The 21047-nt window shown below is 39.3% G+C and overlaps 2 protein-coding genes across 4 annotated transcripts; both read left to right on the top strand.

Moving 5' to 3' along the window:
* The first annotated feature begins 69 nt into the window (after positions 1-69).
* On the top strand, positions 70-6381 carry colgalt1a (collagen beta(1-O)galactosyltransferase 1a). The gene is made up of 12 exons (XM_085271506.1): positions 70-469; positions 2875-2985; positions 3093-3210; positions 3757-3891; positions 3985-4189; positions 4282-4401; positions 4567-4643; positions 4769-4875; positions 4974-5106; positions 5183-5310; positions 5414-5620; positions 6100-6381. Exons 1-12 carry the CDS (start codon positions 246-248, stop codon positions 6365-6367), a joined length of 1833 nt encoding a protein of 610 aa, XP_085127632.1. The 5' UTR covers positions 70-245; the 3' UTR covers positions 6368-6381.
* Positions 6382-8465: 2084 nt separating this feature from the next.
* Positions 8466-20980, top strand: gmip (GEM interacting protein). 3 transcript variants are annotated; one of them, XM_085271514.1, is made up of 21 exons: positions 8466-8708; positions 9965-10052; positions 10557-10653; positions 10842-10881; positions 12705-12830; positions 14141-14205; positions 14357-14464; positions 14550-14630; positions 14972-15133; positions 15309-15446; positions 15877-16067; positions 16267-16352; positions 16436-16498; positions 16621-16692; positions 16797-16939; positions 17038-17214; positions 17292-17429; positions 17532-17731; positions 17888-18212; positions 18730-18832; positions 19637-20980. In XM_085271514.1, the coding sequence occupies exons 1-21, from the start codon at positions 8663-8665 to the stop codon at positions 20269-20271; spliced, it is 3084 nt and encodes a 1027-aa protein (XP_085127640.1). In that variant the 5' UTR covers positions 8466-8662; the 3' UTR covers positions 20272-20980. The 3 variants fall into 3 exon arrangements, with proteins under 3 accessions (XP_085127640.1, XP_085127641.1, XP_085127642.1); XM_085271515.1 differs by having other exon boundaries at positions 18733-18832; XM_085271516.1 differs by lacking the exons at positions 8466-8708; positions 9965-10052; positions 10557-10653; positions 10842-10881 and adding an exon at positions 10904-12507.
* Positions 20981-21047: the final 67 nt, after the last annotated feature.

Consider the following 21047-nt stretch of genomic DNA (forward strand, 5'->3'; position numbering starts at 1 on the left):
ATTGGGCATTTGCCCTCGGTGTTTCCTGTGCTGCAGGGCCTGTATTAGTCCACCCCCTTTATCATCCAAACAGATCCCACCCCTTTTGAGATTAACCTCGCACTGCTTTTACATCAGGGACTGTAGCACAGACTTTCCCTATCTGTGATGACGGCAGAAAGTCAAGAGATATTTCTCTATAGCCCCCGACGAGCCACAGTCCACTTATAAATTATCATTATTCTATTCCATAATTTGCTATCGCGATGCCCAGGCTCGCTGGCCTCAACGACGCCCTGCTCCTCCTGCTCCTGTCCTGCTGCAGTCCTGTCCGGGGATATTTTGCGGAGGAGCGCTGGAACCCCGAATCTTCACTCCTCGCACCCCGGGTTCTTCTTGCCCTCATTTGCAGAAACTCCGAGCACTCATTGCCGTATTTCCTGGGTACTATTGAGCGCCTCAACTACCCGAAGGACCGTATGGCACTGTGGTAAGTTGTTACTGGGTAATGTTAGATGTTGCAGACTGTTAGGCAGCAAAAAGTGAAAGTAATTCTTGTTTTTGCCACAGGTTTCTTACAGAAAAAGAAGTACCGAAGGATACTTTTCTGATTGATTAGATCGATTAGCAGGAAAGGGAAAGAAAAGGGGTGGACCCGCAGAGATTGTCGGGGGTAACAAAATGGCTTTGGAAATAAGCGAAGTGTTGCGCAGAGATCATTCCGTCTTTGAAAAAACAGCAAAAGAAAATGTGAAAAACTCAAGCATAATACAAGAACGAACAAATGCATGAGTACAAACCAAGGATATAAAAAGAAATAGGCAATATTTTGCAGTCAGGGTAGGGGACAAAAGTGAGCACATCTGCTCATCAGGACAGTTGTGCGTCGTATTGATCTGTATACGTGGATGGGAGTGAACGACCGCATTGACCACGAGGGGAGCTGTGTGTTGTGTGTGATCTAAGATACAAGCTCTGACACAGTGCTCCACAAGCATACCGATGCCTGATACATTAACAATAAACGCAAAACAAGTGTCTGCCATGTGCAACTGAGTTTGGATTAGCACCATGAAAATTACCTGACCCATGTAGTCTGTTAGTAAGAGGCACCTTCCGTCGCGAAATGTTACATCTCAGGAGAAAGAAGGCAAGTGAGGTCAAACCAGGACATTATAGCTATCAAATCCCATCACCTCAGGGTTCAAAGTTTCACGTTTTTCTTTTAATTTATAACATATCTTCATCTTTAAGCTTATTCCAGTCTTCATGTACCAAAGCCTACATCTTCTCCACTTCCTGACTGGAAGTTAAACAGAGATATGCATCTGGCAAGACAAGTCCCTGTTTGTGAAGTGTTTTTCTGACATTATTATGTGTTAAATAAATCACCTAATAACGACATTCTAGACAATTTATTGATTACATTACAATGAAGTGCTAAGTAAGAAAAGACGTTATGGTGCAGTTTGATTATTAAGCTTCTCCTAGGTAAAGGCCAACCTTAGATAATGACTCTCCGTGATAAATGATTATGGAGGCTTAAACTCAGTTCTCTCTTGATGGTTCATTAAACATGTTTATGTAGACCACATTTTAGACCTAACATCTTTGCACCCTCTCCAGAAAGTATGACTTCCCAAGCTCCTTAGTCATCTGTCAGTCAAGTAAGTGAAGGAAAGCTATTTTCACCCTATACTTAATCAACATGCTTGAACAGCCCACCTGCACTTGTATCCTCAAGCAGTTTGAATGACTACCTGGTGGGCTCGGACAGGCGTGGTCTTCATTCGCTATCTTGATGAGCAAGTTTCACCTTGTGCAGGAGTAAGAGTGTCTTAAATTCCTTTTTTTGTTTGGTAGTTTGTAAAGTCTTGTGTAAATATGTTGGCGGTAAGGACAGTGTTGTTTGACACACATTAAATTACATCTGGAAAAACCAAACAACTGTGTGATCTTATAAACACTATACACTGCACACATTTTGCAGCTGTAATTGAAATCTTTGGCGTCTTATGCCAGCATTCCTACACCGCTACAGAAATAATAGCTGATGTGGAAGTGGCACACCGCTCCTAAATGTATGTTTACAATGAAAAAGTGACATAGGTCTAAACAGTGTTCTTTAATAAGCACTTATTTTATCTGAGCACAAAAGGGAAATGGGAAAGACCGACAGCTGGAGTGACTGAAAAGTGTTTTAGCAAGGAGCTGCAGTGGGGAATTTCCATGGAAATCTGTTCTAGTGTAAACCCAGGGCCAGAATATAAGCACAGCTGGCTGTAGAGCAGGTGTCTGGGGACAGCAAATCATGTTGGCCTACATGGCCAAGAAATGAATCCTGCGGGTATTGGGTTATTCTGGAGTATCATTTCTAGGCTTTTCATCCTCGTGTAGAATTAGATCAAACATGCAGGCAGTCTAACTTGGGTTCATTTGCCTCACGCATAGCCTAAGTCACTTTAAACAATTTCCTTCTCTGTCTGTTGCAAACAGAGGTTTCACTTCTGTAAAGTAGTTTCCGTACTGTTATCGTTTTTTCACATTTCCTTTATACATAACTTGTCGATGCTGACCTAAAGTTTTTTGTTTTGTTTTTTTATGGGGGATGTTTTTATTGCTGTGTGTTTTTCTGAAGCTGGTGTCCTTTACACTTGTGTCACTTCCCGCAGCTTGTACATAATGCATTTACAAAAAGTGAACACAGGGCTATTGTTATTTGAACCTTGGGTTTGTCTTTCACTCATGCCTCAACTAGAACTCAGTTTGGCACCGCTGCCTACAGTCAACCACTGTTACAAATTTCTTCTCGTTGTTACAGTTTTCCTCCTTTTACCTAGGTTCTTGATGAATGCACTTAATTCTGATAATTTACATTTTTTTCTGCATTGACAGGGTAGCAACTGATCATAATGAGGACAACACCACAGCCATTCTGCATGACTGGCTTGTAAAAGTACAGAAGCTCTACCATTATGTAGAGTGGAGGCCAAAAGAGGAGCCCAGGTTTGTTATTTTAAAGATGGAATTGTATAATGCTCAAATAGCTCACAGGAAATTGAGTCAGACATCACATGAAATGAGTTTAATTAATACTGAAATATTTTGTGTAGAAATTATGAAGATGAGGAAGGTCCAAAAGACTGGACAGATCCTCGTTATGAGCATGTTATGAAGCTTCGGCAAGCAGCGCTGGAGTCTGCTCGTGAGATGTGGGCAGACTATTTTATGGTAGGTAAATAAAACTACTCTTTACAGTTACAAAAGGAAGCAGAATTACACTCAAAATGTTGATTATAAACACTGGGCCTCACTATTTTTAACATTCAGTAATAAAAGCCAAAGAAAAAGTACAGAATTGGGACCAAAATGCCACCACAACTAATTTAAGAGGGAGACAGACTGTTAAAACTTTTCCCAGTTATGTTCTGTTTCTTATGGTTAAAGTTCATCTTTCAGTCTAGTTCATCTGGACACTTAAATCTTAAATGCACATTTCTATTTGTATTCACCAGCCTGGCCCACATTGTCTTGTTTCAGCAGGGTATAATTTTGAAGTGAAGTCTATCCAAAATTGCAATAATTTCGTGCTTTTAATCTTACATCTAAACTTTCTCTCTAAAAAACAGAATTGTAGTATATATACTGCTGGTCAGAGATCACTCAGTTTTAGTTACCCCATTTATCCTTTGGGAGCTGTTCAGCGTTTCTTCTCAAGAGTTTTGTGTACAGTGTGTTATTCATACACTAGCTGTTTTTCTTATGCTCCTTGTGCAGCTGGCAGATTGTGACAACCTCCTCACCAATTCAAATGTGCTCCGGGGGCTGATGAAACAGAACAAGACTATCATCGCGCCGATGCTTGACTCTCGTGCAGCCTACTCAAATTTTTGGTGTGGAATGACTTCCCAGGTACTGTCATGATCACTGAGAAAACCCCTTTGTGTATGTCAGAAAGTTTCAATAATCTCTGTAATAAACAGCCTAACAACTCTCATCCTCCAGGGTTATTATAAGAGGACACCTGCCTACATACCTCTTAGGAAGCAGATACGAAAGGGCTGTTTTGCCGTTCCTATGGTACACTCCACGTTCCTAATAGACCTCAGGAAAGAGGCCTCCAGGCAGCTAGCCTTTCACCCACCACACCCAGAATACAGCTGGGCATTTGATGACATTATTGTGTTTGCTTACTCTGCTAAGATGGCAGGTAATTTGATATTATCCAACTTAAAGTCTACTTATTTTTATCATAAATAATGTAGCTTCAGATTAAGTTTTCCTATTCTGTGTTCGCTACAGAGGTTCAAATGTTTGTATGTAACAAGGAGACCTATGGATACTTCCCTGTGCCACTACGTTCCCACAATACTTTGCAAGATGAAGTGGACAGTTTCTTACACACTGTGTTAGAAGTTAATGGTGAGTGGCTGAGAGCTTTACTTTTGCAACCCCCTCACTCTTAACCACTGGCTTATTTAAGTCTTAATTCTACTCTCTTCTGCTTCATCTAATGGTAACTTTCAGCATGAGTTTCTAAATATCATTTACACCATTTCTGCATCCATCTTCCCTCTGACTGTGTAGTGCGAAATGCCCCAGTGATGCCATCCAAATACATAAGTGTTCCTAGAAAACAACCTGACAAAATGGGCTTTGATGAGGTAAGAAGTGATGTGAAGATGGAATCTGCAAAAATGGCCGACTTTCTGTTTCTGCGCTGAAATTCTCTGCCTGCTGTTGAAATCTATAATTACACTGATTGGTTCCACTGTTTACCTTTGTGTAGGTGTTCATGATAAACTTGCAGAGGCGGACTGACCGCAGAGAACGTATGCTGAGGGCACTGCATGAGCAGGAGATTGCTTGTAAAGTTGTTAATGCCGTGGATGGAAAGTAAGTGATGCTTTCCACTTATATACTAATTAGTAACTACCACTGACTGGCCCATCTTTATTGTCATTTTGTCACATTTCTACTTCTCTCTATTTCAGAGCAATGAATGTCAGTGAAATTCATGCTTTGGGTATCCATATGCTTCCTGGATACAGTGACCCTTATCATGGTCGTCCACTAACAAAGGGAGAGCTGGGATGCTTTCTTTCCCACTATAACATCTGGAAAGAGGTAAACCCCTGAAGCCAAGAATTTGAATATTTCCAAACCAGACAGATGTGTGACTTAAAGATTTCTCTGGCCTTAGATTGTGGAACGAAGTCTCCACACATCTTTAGTGATCGAAGATGACCTGCGCTTTGAGGTGTTCTTCAAACGTCGCTTGATGAACTTAATGAGTGAGGTGGACCGTGAAGGTCTGGATTGGGATCTCATGTATGTTTTTACTTCCTTCATAATATTTTTTGTCATTCCCACAGAGTTTACAAATTCTTATCAACTTGTCTTTCTGTGTTTTGTTGTTTTTTTCTTCTTTTAGTTATATTGGTCGAAAGAGAATGCAAGTGGCTCACCCGGAGAAAGCAGTGCCAAATATACACAACTTGGTGGAGGCAGACTATTCATATTGGACACTAGGATATATGATATCATTACAGGGTGCCCAGAAGCTTTTAAAAGCAGAACCATTAAAGAGGATTTTGCCAGTGGATGAGTTTCTTCCTCTCATGTACAATAAACACCCTGTGTAAGTGTTAACACCAGCAAACACAAGACCACACACACACATAATATATCATGCATTTCAAAGGTTTATAGGTAGTCTTAAGAGTGCAAAAGTTCAACATTTCAGATTTATCTTAAAATGTATTCAGTTTGTATTTCCTCAACGGTCAAAAGTCTCTCAACTTATTCCATTATCAGTGCTGGCTCCTAGATTTGAACCCTGACACAGTTATATTTTGTACATCTGGGCACAATCTGAATTCAATTTATGACACAGAGACTTGAGTCACCCATTAGAGATATTTTAAGGAACAGTCATAGAAGTAAAATACACCAGATCTCATCTGATGAGAACTAAAACTGAATCTGTGTTAAGACATAAAAAAATACTAAGAAAACTAACACTAAACACTAGAAACAACATTTCTAAAGAGTTTTTCAGTGCACTGTGTTTCTATTCAGGAGTCTTATCTTTCTTTCTTGACCTTTCCTACTCTCCAGATCTGATTATATGGAACAGTTTGAAACCAGGGACCTGATGGCATTTTCCGCAGAGCCTCTCCTTGTGTATCCAACTCACTATACGGGTGACCCAGGATACGTCAGTGACACTGAGACCTCCACTGTGTGGGACAATGAAAAAATCCGCACAGACTGGGACAGAGCACGCTCAGGAAAAAGTCATGAGCAGGCTGAGATCAGCACAGAGGCACAGAACTCAGATGTGCTCCAGTCTCCTTTGGACAGTACAGCACGGGATGAGCTATGAGAGGAAGTCACTAAGAGCCTTGGAAAAATAAAAAAAGGTCCATAAAACGCACCACATTAGTTTTGTAATCATGTTTAACCTTTGATCACTTTGATTTTGCATCAGATCAGATGTGGTATCAAAGAATATAGAGAAGTTTAAATTATCAGAAGTGAAAAGTTAAAAAGGGATCATGCATGTCATGTTTTCTGCTGTCGTCAGCTTGTGGTTTTTACTTTATAAAGGCACTAGACTTGCCATTTGGAATGGCATTTGCAGTTCCCACCTACTCTCTGTCATACAGAAATAATGTATACTGGTAAAGAACAAAACTGGACTGCTGCATTTCAGTGGTGCTAATTTGAGATTAGACTGCGTTTTGTAGCCTTGAGAAATTAATGAATTTGGCTGCAACAACAAATCTGCACCACAGAGCAAAATAAAGACGTCTTAAATCAACCTATGCAAAACCTATGAACTTTTGGCATTTTGAATCGTTTTGTTTGTTTTTGTTAAATTTTATAACAGTGCTTTTTTAAAAAAAAATTTTAGTTGGTCATTGGACGGTACAATAGAACCCTGTAGCAAATTTCTATCAAAGTGACAAAATTCAGAACCAAGTAATTTAATTTACAGAAATACTGAGGCAGATTTACCACCAGTAAATGTTGCTGTTTTGTTTAAATTTTTGTTTTGTTTTGTCCTGTTTTTTGTTTGTTTGTTTGGTTGGTTGGTTTTTTTACTCTTGTAGTTCCACCAACCACCTCTTCATACAAATAGACGTGAGACAAGCCACCAAACACACTGGTGTTTCAACTTGCCCACATCCAAATGCACATCAGCCACTTTATTACCTCTCTCCCACAGATGCGGTGCTGGTACCCGTGCAAGTTCTGCCTTAGTTTTTGGGTTTTTTTAGAAAGAGCTCACATTTATGTAGCAGACTTTGAAGTATTTTCCATGTCCATAAAGTTATGGCGCAGTGACGCACCACTGTGGGCTGCATCTATAAATTACCTGTGAAATTTTTGTGGTTGCCCTTCTTTTTGCCAATGATTGTTCTGATTTTGGGCCCATTAGTTTTGTGGCGTTGTGAATGCATTTGTCCTTTTTGGCAGAAATTCTATCAAACAGGTTCTGGATTAAGCACCAGCGCTGCATCGGTGGAAAAGAGCTGTATTGCTGTTCCATCTCAGATCAGTTCAGTGTGAATGTTGAGCATTTTGATTGTGGTAGACTTTATGAATTGTCATTACATAAGATAAGTGTAGATCATCATATTTCTCACAGTATATTTATTGTGTCATGGTTTCCCTCATCACATACACAGATCTCTGATGAAGCCAGTTTCTGTTGAGTCCTGATGGGAGTTATTCACTCACGAAGTGTGCACAAAAATGTTAGTGGTGCTTGTACCGACAAAAAATAAAATGTTTTCTTTTTAACAGGTTCGACTTCTGTCATTATATGCTTACTGTTCTGTTGGAGTAACCATTTTTTTAGTTAATGTTGACTGTCCAAATACAAATTATGACGTCTGTATATTGTGACTAATGGAAAATTGTCTGTTACTGTGTAGCCTCTGGCACAGTAACATTTTACTGTGAAGTCATTCACACATTGTAGACTGTGACCTGAATGCAGATTTTGCCTTCACCATTTCATTCATCATTGTCACTGGAAAACACAGAGTACCCAAGCTGCTGATTACAAGTAGAATTGAACTTTTTAGCTGATTATTCTCGGCATGTCACGCAACCGACTTTCTCATTGAGGTTTTTATCACACCTGCAGATGGCTGAATAAGGTAGCTTACATGACAGTGAAATAATGTTTCTTAAATAACTTATTATATATATTAACAACTGTGTTTAGTATATACTAATTTTTAACCAAGTTGGTTTTAACCAAGATATGTTTTCTGAAGTGTAATTGTTACATTACAGTGGTACATGCCAATATTTAAGGAACAATCTTTCTTACTACGACAATACAAATTTATCACAGTGGTACCTTTTCACTATATATGGTTAGACAATGTAGGTGGGGCCTCCAGTGACTGTAAGATACACTTCCTCTTCCCCTTGATGGCGAAAACATTGGCCAACCTTCACTCTACCAGAGGAAGATCATTTTAAGAACTTGCATATCAGCGCGCTTGGGGCTCAGCTTTATATCGCTGTGTTTAAACTACAGTCCTGATTTCCTACCACTTCAAATACAAAGTGTTTTACTGTGTATTGTAGTTTGACCCTGATGCGAGATAATGTGTGAGAGGTGTTGTTAGGGTCTGCCTACTGTGGAAATAGCGCAGAAATGGAAGAAGATTTAGTGGAAAACAAGGATTCTACTCAAGGCACAGGTGAGCACAAATAAGATATATGACATGTGGTCATTTTGAGTAAATTGTATCCTTTACTCTAAATATCAACTTGCCCATGCTTAAATGAAACTTAAATCTGTTTTCTTTCCTTTCAAAATGTTCAAATTTTTTTGCTATTAATACACATTTTTCTTCATTTGAAGAAACCCCAAACTTTTTAATTGCCAAATATTATTTTGGTTTGTGTTACTGGAAATCTACTCAAAGCAGTGTAGCGCCATTATGACATGGGTATTCATGTGGGTGCATGCAGACGCTGCATGCATAAAGTGCCTTTGTTAATGAGTCTGTCAGAAGATTTCTGCTGCTGTGCAGCATCCTCCTTGTTGATGAACTTCCTGAACTCTTTTTTTTAAAGGTTCTTGTTCTGTCTTTTTGTTTAACTTCTGTATTTTTATTCAGCAGAATTAGCCTACTCCTTCCAAAAAGCCAAGACTGTCCACTTCTTTTAAAACTAATGTTTTGGAGACTTTTGTGTCATTTGACACACTAGAAATTAGAAATGTTTCTTTGCTTGAAAGTTTCTATTCAGAAGCTTGTTGCAGTGTAGCCTCAATTCATGCAAGTAGCTTTTGCAAATGTTGCGGGTAAACAGCAAACACAACTGTCAGAGTTAAGTGCAACTACATTGGAAAACTGTGTTCAAATTTTGCTGAAACATCTTACTTTCCTGTCAGCTCTTATTCTTGAGCTGAAACACTGGTGGTGTGAAAAACAAGGACTCTATGTACACGATGGGACGTGACACAAACTGCAAGCAGGATGTGGTTGACCAAAATGGAGGCCTCTCTGAGCGAGTGATTTCTTTTTTACATTTGTTACACCTATTGTGAATTATCAGTTTTTAACTTTTTGCTATGTCAGAGGGTTATAAACGGTCAAAGTGTTGCACAAAAGCACAAAAGTTTAAGCAACAAAATGTGTCAGTTTTATTTCACATTAAGTGCAAATGCTGTCAGGTAGGATTTTATGAGAAGCTAAGTTTGATTATTTTTTTGAACTGGATCCTTTTTTCAGTTCATCTATGTGTGTATCTGTGTGTTTGCAAGCTACCAAATGTTGGCATATACTTGATGAACTAGCTTTGATACTGTGGTATAATATGCATTTCTATATAGTTTGTGCTCTTTCGGGGTGGGGGAAGGGTACACATGTCAGGATCACCGTTTACTCTATGTAACATAAATACAATGTAAAGTTTGTGTGTATCTTAGCTTTTACATTTCTCATTTCAGATGTGAAACGAGTGCAGAAATCGGAAACAAAACGATACAGTGAGATCTTCCGAGATTTTGATAACCTTGATTTATCTTTCATCTCTTCGTAAGTATTACCTTGTGCAACCCTTTTCTCCTGCATCACGCGGGTGCTAAGTAAAAACTGTGGTTAGTGAATTGGTATTTCAAATGGTCTAGAGATGGAAAATGATAAGAAGCTCTTGAGGATGGAATTATTAATTTATATTTTATCATTTAATAATCCATCAACATGAACTCAATTATGTATGATCTGTCGGTATATTTATCTAGTGCAAGCTTTTAACTAAAGGTTTAATAACTTTCTATATTAGCATTGCCATGTCTGGTTTAATCTATCCTGATTGTGACTCATATTTTATTAGAAGCACTGACTGGAAACTGTTTATAACATTTCTCTAAAGCAAAGGTGCAGTGGTGAATATAGTTAAGATGATAAAAATACATAAACTGGACCTTGAAAGGTTCTTAAGGGGCTTGTTTATGGTACTAAAAGGCCCAGTAGCATATGCTTGCTGGCATATTCCTTGACAAATATGTTTCTCTCCTTATACATTCTTTCTGTGCTCAGCTCAGGGGATGATCTGCTAGCAGAGATTGACTCCCAGTCCATCTCAGAACCTATCTCTGTAGAAACTGCAGAGACCACAGAGCAACATGACGTGACTGTAAGAAATAAATACCTTTTGAATGTAGTGAATGACCTACTTAATCAAAGGCCTGTCATTTATGCTGTTGTTTATGCTAAAGTTTAGCTCAGGTTCAGTTTTCAAATGATGGTTTGTTTTTAGACGATTAGATGTGCTTTGATAGAGTTGTAGAGTTCCACCAGTTTGAAGATGCACTTTGTCCACAGATATGTGCCGAACCCAATGACGTGGATGGAACTCAGACAGGTATGGTTTGTGTGACAGAAGGGATGAAAAAGCCCAAATGAGTGTGTTATTGTCTGCATGCTCTCTGGTCAGGGTCAGTGAATAACGACAGCTGTTATAAACAGTTGGTCTCAATGCGACATTCCTTTACACTGTGAACCTGTTGCTGAAGTGGTTCAGTCACCTGTTTAACCTAGCACTAACCTTCCTGGGACTGACAGGATACTATCCTTCATCCCATCGGATCATTAGATGTAGCAGGAGCTACTGCCTGTGACACTTTACAAATACTCTTCTTCAACATTTATTTATTGTCTTATAATCAGCTGTGAGTTGTAACGATCCCTCTGTAACAAGATTAGGCTAAAGAGAGAGGATTAAAGCAGGGGACAGCTGCTCTCAGTTTTTACATTAGACTAGTGGAAAAAAGAGAGTCACAGAAATCTCCTGTTACATGGTCTATGGCATAAATACAAGTCAGATGGATAAATGCACCAGACTTACTCATAGTCTACAGTGGGACTTTGGGCTAAGTGCACAAACTTCAGTTTGACTCAAATTATAGGCACATGGTAAGATAAGATATTACAGAGGCACACTGTGTTAAACTTGGATGGTGAGCAATGTCAAATGTATTCTTGGGGCATAGAAGCTCATCTCAAGAACACCTCCCCCACACCACTTTAGCACGCTTGCTCTCTCACATGCCAGGAGATAAACCTGATTCAACGCTCCTCTAAACCCTGTCACTCTGCATTCTGGACTTGACTTGAATAATCCTTATTCCAAGTGCTTGAACTCCAAAGGATTGATTTCTGAAAGTGCTCAGAGCTCTCCCTAGAGAGGAAAGGCTAAGAGAGGTCACCCATAGCACAAAACCTAACATATCTCTGGAATTGCATGTTCTATTTTGTGGGCTGCGCATGATGGCAGAAGAAAGTCTGGTTTGATTTTTTTTCCTACCACTCTAACTGGATTTGGCAGCTATCTGAAGGGGAAGAGCAGTATAAAATCTGCCTCTCTGTCATAACATGCTTGCATGTTTTAAAGCACTGCACAATGGACCGCTAGAAGAAGTGAAAGTTGCTGAAATGCATCAGCTTTGGTTAAAAGAAGGTTTTTTGCGAAGGTTGTGCTGGAAGTGGAACACATTGAGAAAGTAGTGTAGGGAGCTTTTGTTAGACCATGTGACTGTCACAGATACATCATCCACCCTGCACTAGTGTGACTCACAGAGGAAGAAGAGTGGTTATCGTATTAACGCCCTGCCTTGGTGACCACAGTAGCGCTATAACAACATGCTAGTGTGCTGTTATGTGCTCTCACAACATGGCTTGTGTCAGTAGCTGACTACGAGTGAACAGGTGTGAGAGGGAGGGGCCAGGCAAAAGGGAAGAGAGAGGAGGGAAGTTATTTAGCTAAAGCAGTTTGTTTTGGGGCTGTCCTCTCTCTAGTTACATCCTTTTTCTGTCAACTGTGAGACATAGGACTAATTTAAGAGGGGGTTTTTCTTTGTTTTTTACCGACAAACTAATGTATATTTTAGTATACATGCTAGAGTTTGCTCTCACCTTCTGGAAACTGCAGGACCTTTACTCTGAGGAGCAGCTATGACTTGTCATATCCAGCCATTATTTCCTGTTTTGGGTTTGTGTATATCTTTTTTTTAAAACTGGTATTTGATTTTTAAATTTCTTTATGTTGTCAGATATAGTCTGGGACCATTAATATCACTTAAGGACAGACTAAACGTTTTCTTGAGAAAAGGGGATATTAGGTGCTATTACAGTGTAATTCCTGGGTACACCTTGAGCCTACCATTATGATGATGTACTCTCTCACAGTCCAAGAAGCAGACCTGGCCCTATGTCGCTGTGAGGATGGAGTGGAGACGGCGCTGCAGTACGCCAAGTTGTGGTGCCGATATGCCAAAGACCTTCTTGCCTGGATGGAGAAGAGAATCAGCTTGGGTAAATACACAGCTGAGTAAAGGAAATAGTAGTGTAACATGCAAATTTTGTGTCTTATCGTAGATGGCATATTTGAATAGAAACCGCACACAGAAACAAGAATAGGTGGATTTCTTACAAAATGCAAAGCCATAATGTGTACAATATAAATGAAAATAATTTTGATCCACTATGAAGTCAGTAGTCTTAGAGTAGTACCAACATTAATTGGTTTAAAGTGTTAGTAAATGATCATTTAATGCAAGTAGGTTAGGTATAAGTGAATGTGTCCTAGTATTTTCATCTAGAGTTAGAGCAAATGGTTGTTGTTGTTTTTTTTGTTTGCTTTGATATAATAACATTTGAAATAGTGCTGCAGTAGTCACCCTGTAAGGAGAAGAGGTGCACACTGAAGATTGGATTGCTGCTTTGTATTACCCATTAAGAAAGAAAAATCATAATACATGCATTTTTAGTATTAGCTGGAGTACCATCGAGTAATTTTCATCTCCTGCCTGGATTATTTCTGTTAAAGAGGATGTGAGTTTATGCAGTCCTTCCAGAGAACTGCACGCTACACACAAACAGAAAGGATTAAAGAGCAGATTAGCTGAAAAGAGGAGGGCAATAAAAGACACTACTTGCCTTTGGAGTACACAGCGATTCCTCTTCTGTGAGCCTTTTCAGATCCTATGAGTTCAGGTAGTGATGTCAATATACTTTGACATCACTACCTGATACTAGTGTTATCATTCAAAACACAGAGCAACAGTTACCAACCTCAAGTGTGTAAGGAGATCAGTTAGGCAATGATAACACATGAGTAATGCTGGGTGAAGCTCAGCCCCAAACTAGTGATTACACAGTAAAGCAACACATTGAGTTTGCTAACAGTATAGAGCCCATTGCTCAAAGAGAGCAGTCAGATCACAAACTGCTGTTGACTTAGTGTTTGTATCAGTACTTGCACAGTGTGAGTGAGATCATACTGACATCAGCTTGGTTCATTTCCTGTTGCAGTTCTTGAACTGATGCAAAATGCAAACCACAGGTATTTTTAACCAAATTAATTCCTCTTTTAACTTCAAAATAGACACAGGTTAGATTTGACCACACTACAGGTTCTAGTTATTCTGTGGGTGCTGCATAGGTTATTCATCAAATGTCAGACTTGTGAAGAGACACAGAAGATAGGTAATGTCCAAAAATGTTCAGTATAGTGCAAGAATTTCAGTGGATTCTACTTGTGTTTTTTTATCTTCATGTACCATGCCTGTGTTTTTTATTTTTACATAAAAAAGAAAAAAAAAAGTTTGTTTTTTTCTTTGCAGAGCAGGAATTTGCAAAAAGTATAATGAAGACGGCTGAAGGAGCAAAAACCAATGTACTCCAACAGGTATGGTTTACTGGATACTTGACAAAAACTGTACCAATGATTGCTAAAGTACATCACAATGGGTTACTTATAATGGTGCCTAGAACAGAGACTGTGGCATTTCTCTTTCTTAGACTGTGGCGTTTCTCTTTCTTTGCTCTTGTCTATGCAGGAAATGATGCCATTACAGTACATCTACACACTGGCTCTAGAACAAGACATCAAAAATTGTCTGAACGCTAGAAGGACTTCTGATCTGCTGCAAAGTCGCTGTTACCAGGTATAGAAGCCTACAAACACATCATCTAAAACCATCTCTAATGTTTAGATGTAGATGTGTTAAATATCGATTCTCTGTCTCAAAGGCCTTGAGTGCAAAGAGAAATGAGATTGATAAGTGGCGCAGAGAATTTAAAGAGCAGTGGGCAAGAGAACAAAGGAGGATGGTAAGTAAATAATCACTCCTGGTATTGGTTGACGTTAAGCAGAGTTATTTGCACCGTTAGTGAACTTGTTGGTATCTATTAAAGTCATATTAGACTGCACATGAAAATAGTAAAATTGTTGCCAGAATCATTACATATTTTTGTCTCAGTTCATCTAAAATTAGTATCTGTGTATAAATTGTATAAACAGTGGACAGTATACTTGTTTGCATGTCATGTATATGTTGTTTTGTCTGTTATGGATGTAACCAACATGTTTCCTTTCTCGTATGTTGTGCTAAAGTTTGTGCCAGTAATAAACAGTGTTCTCCACTCTGTGTATCTCCCTTCCCCGTTTTCAGAATGAAGCAGTTACAGCTTATAAAAAGGCCAAGCAACAGTACTTCCAGCGCTGTGATGAGCTAGAAAAGGCGAAAGCTGTCTCTGCTAAGGCTGCAGATGACACAGTAGGAAGCAAAACACTAGATAAGAGGAGGAAGTCTAAGGATGAAGCTCAGACTAAGGTGAGTGTCATGTTAATAGACTAAATACTGTATAATCTGTAGAAATAAGGGCCTAAGGTTTCAGCAAACAAAAAGTAAATATTTTTTGGTATCCTTAATAATGGCTTATGAGACGATGCAAAAAGAGGAAAACACAGATTGCATATCCACTTAGATTTTCTTTCTGTCCTCACAGGTGTTAGAGGCAGAGTTGACATATAAACAGTGTGTGACTGATGCAAAGATCCACCAAGATGAGTTAGTGAAGGTGAAAGAAAGAATCATTTCACACATTCGTAAGCTCATCTTTCAAGGAGACACTGTGCTCAAAGAGGTCAGTACTTCATTTTGGTATAAATATAGAATATGTGTTACTATATAGTTGATATTATAAGTTGTCTTGGATAGCTACATATATATTTACAGGATCATTACCTAAGAACAGTCTAATCACTGAAGAGAAGTTAACATGTCTAACTATTAGTAGTTAATCAGCTTGATTAATACAAAAATGTACCTGAAAATAATAATCTACCTAAGCAGTGATTTATGTTTTGCATCATACAGTATAAAGAATTTTAATAAAAAACTACCATGTTTTATAAAATTACAAGATTCCTTTGCATATTTTTTCTTTTTTTCTTTTACTTTTTGTGGGTATGAAAAGTAAATTGTGAGCAAAACACTACTCTTATATTTTATATCACTTTTTTTGATTAAAATTTTTTTCCTTGACTCCACATGATGTCTTCTCTCTGTATTAGGTCACAGTGAACCTGTTCTACTTCCAGCGTCAGCAGGCAGAGCCTGTTCCACTTGGCTATCACAACCTGGAGGTAACATGCAGAGCCCAGGAGTCTGGTGAGCCCTATCTGCAGTATGTTCTCAGTAAGCGTCGCCCTGAGCAGATTCTCCAAAAATTTACCTTCCAGGAGTATGTTCCTCACGGTAAAGGGTGCGTTAAAAGGACTTATTGCTGCTTCTTTTATGTAGCATGTTTTTAAATATAAATGTGAACATATAAACATGTGTCAGTAGGGACAGATGTATTTGAGTGTATATCCTTGTCATAAAATAGGATAGAAAACATGTTTGATATATTCCACCTATTTACTTATTAAAATAATTGTTTCAATAACTTCTTTTCTTTAAAGCAACAAAAGAAAAACCAGCGCTCTGAACACTCTGCCAGACTCGTTCATGGCAGATGATAGTCCTTTGCGACGATCCAGTGATTGCAGTAAGGGCTCCACCTAATTATACTTTTTTATATTAAAAAAAAATCTTTCTCTTTAATAATATTTGTGTGTTGGTTCACCTAAGGGAAAACTGGATATAGTGACAGTGAGAGCATCGGAGGCAGTTCGGAGTCCCTGTCTAGCCCTGGTAGGCACAGGCTTACATTTTGTATCTAACTTTTAATTTACAGTACATGCATCTCGTAACTCGGAACTTTAAAAAAAAAAAAATAACTGTGTTTTTGCTTTATTTGGAATATATAACTGAAGCTAGGAGGCAGGCTAAAACCGCATCCACTTTGACAGTGTCATCAGACGACCTAGATGACCGGGATGAATCAGGTTCTTACCTCCTTTTCTTTTCATGAACAGAATATGTTAATAGAGTATATTTTTTATTTGATCCTTGGCTGGCAAATAAATCTATCTTCTCCACCTTCCTCCAGAGTACAATGATAGTCAGCCAGCCAAAGTGCCACAGGTTTCGCGAGCTGCACTATCACATCGACTCAAGAAAATGAAAAGCAAAATGGCCAAATGCAAGCAGTGTGACAACTATATTGTTGTCAGTGGAGTTGAATGTGAAGAGGTATGATTACACATTTGATGAATATATTGTAACATGGGCAGAAAACTGTCTTTCATGAGATTATTAATGAGATTAGCTCTTTTCTATCTCACATTCAGTGTGGCCTAGCTTTGCACAGGAAGTGTATGGAGGTGTGTCAGCTAGAATGTGAGCATAAGAAGGGATCGGTGTTTGGAGTGGACCTCTCTCTGCTGCCACGTGACAGGCCAGATGAGGTGCCCTTTGTAGTGATTCTCTGCACATCTGAGATTGAGAGCCGTGCTCTCTCTGTCCAGGTATTATTTATCCTCACACTGGTACAAATACATTGGTTGTCAAGTATGAATAGTGATCTAATAATCATTTCTGTTAGGGTGTGTATCGCGTGAGTGGGTCCAAGCCTCGCATTCAGAAGCTCTGCCATGCCTTTGAAACACAAAAAGAGCAAGTGGACCTCTCGGACCTCTCACCACATGACATCACCTCTATCCTTAAGCACTTCTTTAAGGAGGTAAAGGAGATATTAAAATACAAACCTCATTTTTGCACAATTCAAGAGATGTAATTTTTTGTCTGATATCGCACTGAATATTTTCAATATTATCTCTTGCAGCTGCCTGAGCCCTTACTAACTTTTGACCTGTACAATGATTTCGTTGCGGTGGGGAAAGCAATTCAGCACCTGAATGATGGGGAGACATCACCAGAGACTAATGAGATAATGGATATCACTGACAACCTGCAAAAGCTACTACACAGACTTCCTCCATATTGCTACAGCACCTTGCAGCATCTTGTATCTCATCTTCAAAGGTGAGCATGCTCTGGCACCACAGACCTCTCTAGTTTAACTTGGCCTAAACCTGATAGATGACATTTACTTATTTCTATACTGGACCACTGACTTTGACTTCTAAGTCAAATTTAACTTAAGCTGTCCTTGAATTTGTCTCATGTGTTTATTTACAGAGTTTCAGAAAACTACGAGAACAAGATGTCTCCCAGCAATTTAGGCATTGTTTTTGGGCCAACGTTATTGCGCCCTCTAGTGTCGACAGACATGTCAATGATTGCCCTCTTGGAGACCACCTACCAGGCTGTACTTGTTGAGTTCCTCATCACACACCACGACAAAATCTTCGGCCTGGAGCAGGGATCCGATACACCCCCTCCTCCACCCCCTACCGCACCTCTTCCTGACACCCCTCCCAGAGGTTCCTGCCCCTTGGATGGGGTAGCTTATCTCGACTCAGAAAATGAAACCACGTCCAGAGAGCGGCCACGCTCAGTAGAAGTAAGTATTTCAGTGCGCTTTAAACATCTATGGCTAATTTTTAACTGCTCCCTTTTAAGCAGCAGTTGCTTAGCATTCACACCATGTGAGAGTAAACACACTTACCAGTTTTTTAAGAGCCTTAACACTTGCCACCTTAACCTCACGTTTTTTCCATCAGGATTAACAAGATCCTCACGCACACTGCTGCATTTCTCCTGCCCTCTGCACTCTGGCCTGCATGACCGTCTTTCTAGCTTTTACTTTCTGCTTTACACAGCTCTTTCCTGTAAAAAAGATTTTTAAAGTTCACCTAATTGTGGGGTTTTAGCTGGGTTGCATCAAAAGAATTAAAACACAAAAAGGATATCACCTTTCTTTAGGAGAGTAAAAACTTTTTATATTTGTACCTAATAAAAAAATTAAAAAAAAAAGACTCATCCCAAGTAGTCATTCCCCCGGTAGGAATCCTATAATAATGCAGTGCTGCAGGTTTAGATGTGGTCTGTAATCCACCACTCAACTTGTGTCATTCCAGCAGAATCGAATCAAGAGAGAGTCAAGCGAGGGTTATATATCTGACAAGTCTTCATCCAATGAGGCAGTGGACCAGCTCAGCGCTGAAGCCAGTGAGAGAGCAGGTAGGCGGGGCATAGTGATAGAGAAGTTACTCCTGACTAGAGCAGGTCAGCAAATTAATTTATTCACTGTGTCTATGTCCTGTGAAACCTAAAGATGTTGACATTTTCAGTTGCCAAGTACAACGAATTCTCTCTTGTGTCAGCTTGTAGTTTTGCTACTTGAGGACATGTCTTAAATAATCCTCTTGTAGGTATTACCAAACAGCTCCCAAGTGTTTTGCTTAATTTCTTGCACACAGGGGGTTGGTTCTAATTTACAGTTACAAAGTAGCTTGTGTTTCTAAGGGTGAGATTATGTAGGTGTAGAATACTTAAAATGTCTGTTTTTTTTAAATTACTTTGCGTACATCATCCAGTTATCTTTAGAAGTAGGACTTCCTTATATGTTGCTATTCAGTAAAAGTGGCTGAATTTGGTTGAGTACGTTTTGTCGGGGATAGTCTTTGTGGAATTGAGGAATTAATTCGTGTGATTTTAATTATAATATGATCATTTCTTTTGGAATTTGCAGTTTGACATTTGAGTTTTTGTATGAATTTGGACAACACAAAGTTAGATTTTGGAGTTTGGGGATTTGGAAAGTCTGAGGCTCAAACCATTCTTTGCTTTCTGTACTTTCGCTGTGTTTCTGAGGGGCTCTCTTCTCTGTTGCTAAAACAGCAGCTTCAAAAGTCCTCGATTTCAAGTCAAGTTGCACTATATATCATATAGAATGATTTTGGTTTTTTTAAGCAAAATAATCAATAACTGGTGATGGAAATGCTTAACTTTGTGAATCACATGCTTATCCTTCTACTGCTCCAGTCCTGGCTATGAGAGATGTATCAAGTGATCCTCAGGGTGAGATGGTAGGAGAAGCTATCTCTGATTTAGGAGTCCAGCCATACTACCGTTTCACCAGACAGCCTGTGAAGTATCACCGACATCATAATACAGGAACCCGAGTCTCGAACCCAGCATGTGCAGCCAGACAGGCTGCACCTCAACCGAGGGGCCACACAGGAAGTGCAGACAGCAGTCGCAGCTCTTCTCCAGAGCCAGGGGCACAAAGACTTTCTCGAGACATAGATATCCATTATGAGGGCATTCTTGAGCCCCAGCATGTGACTACTGACACAGAGAATAAAATGGATGCCCCACTAAGCCCCCGTGAGGTTGTGCAGTACATGCTGGGCTTGGACTCTACGTATGCACCACTTTCACCTTCTACAGCATCCAGTGCAACGCAGGCTGCTGAAGAGTTGGCAGGAGGATGTCGAGCAAATCACAACATAAATCAGAGCAATAACAAGCAGAGTACTGGACATTATCACCATCTGTGTTCGTCACCAAAGACAATTCCCGTTGAGAAAAATGTTACCTCACCAGCCCAGAAGATCCTGTCTGGTCTAAGGCTGAGACGCAGCCACTCAGGGAAGGATGAGCAGCTCTTTGTCTGAGGGAAGATACAAATCTGCAGATGGTTCACTGGAATGATTTCACATACAGCAAAGGACATCATTAATATGACCATTATTGTATGTAACAACAAATGCTTCTGTCAATATTACCATTATTATGCCTTTATTATGAATAGAATACATCCACATTTTAGGTGCAAATGTCACCACAGGAACACAAAGTCTTTAGTCATCAAACCTACTGAACTAACATATGAAACACATGGAAAAGTTCAATCCTGGTGCCTGCTTGGATTAACACTTAATCTTCTTTAGATTTTGGTCTGTTGATAATCCAGCAGTTCACTAAACAGACCACACATGAGAAGTTTATATATTATTTTTTTAATTAGCTCTTGTGTTTTGACTTAATTAGTAGGCGAGGTGAAAAGATACAAACTAGCACCTGAGTATAACGGTTTTGACCCGAACAAACTGTAATGAATATTTGTAAAATGCAGTGTCATCGATATAATGCTGTTTTACATTTGTTGTGCTTTCCCAATGTATTATTGCCTATAAATGAAAAATGTTATAGTCTGTAAACAAATATATGCCTTTACTGGTGTCCTTGACCCTAACACTGATCATTTTTAGCTTAATGCACCTTTCTTGTTTTAACACAAGGGGGCGGTCCTCTCTCAGTATGCGGGAAAAGCATGTCAGACAAAATAGTGAAAAGGCAATAAACCTTTTATCTTTAATTTCAGTGCTCTGCGTTTGGACATGACACTTTTTTTTACTTCCATGTCAGCATTTTAGTGCCTGCACCTGTT

The sequence above is a fragment of the Mchenga conophoros genome, linkage group LG4 (genome assembly GCF_057382185.1).
Source record: "Mchenga conophoros isolate Kocher_MC1m ecotype Shallow Benthic linkage group LG4, M_conophoros_male_GT1.1, whole genome shotgun sequence".
NCBI classification, from domain to species: domain Eukaryota; kingdom Metazoa; phylum Chordata; class Actinopteri; order Cichliformes; family Cichlidae; genus Mchenga; species Mchenga conophoros.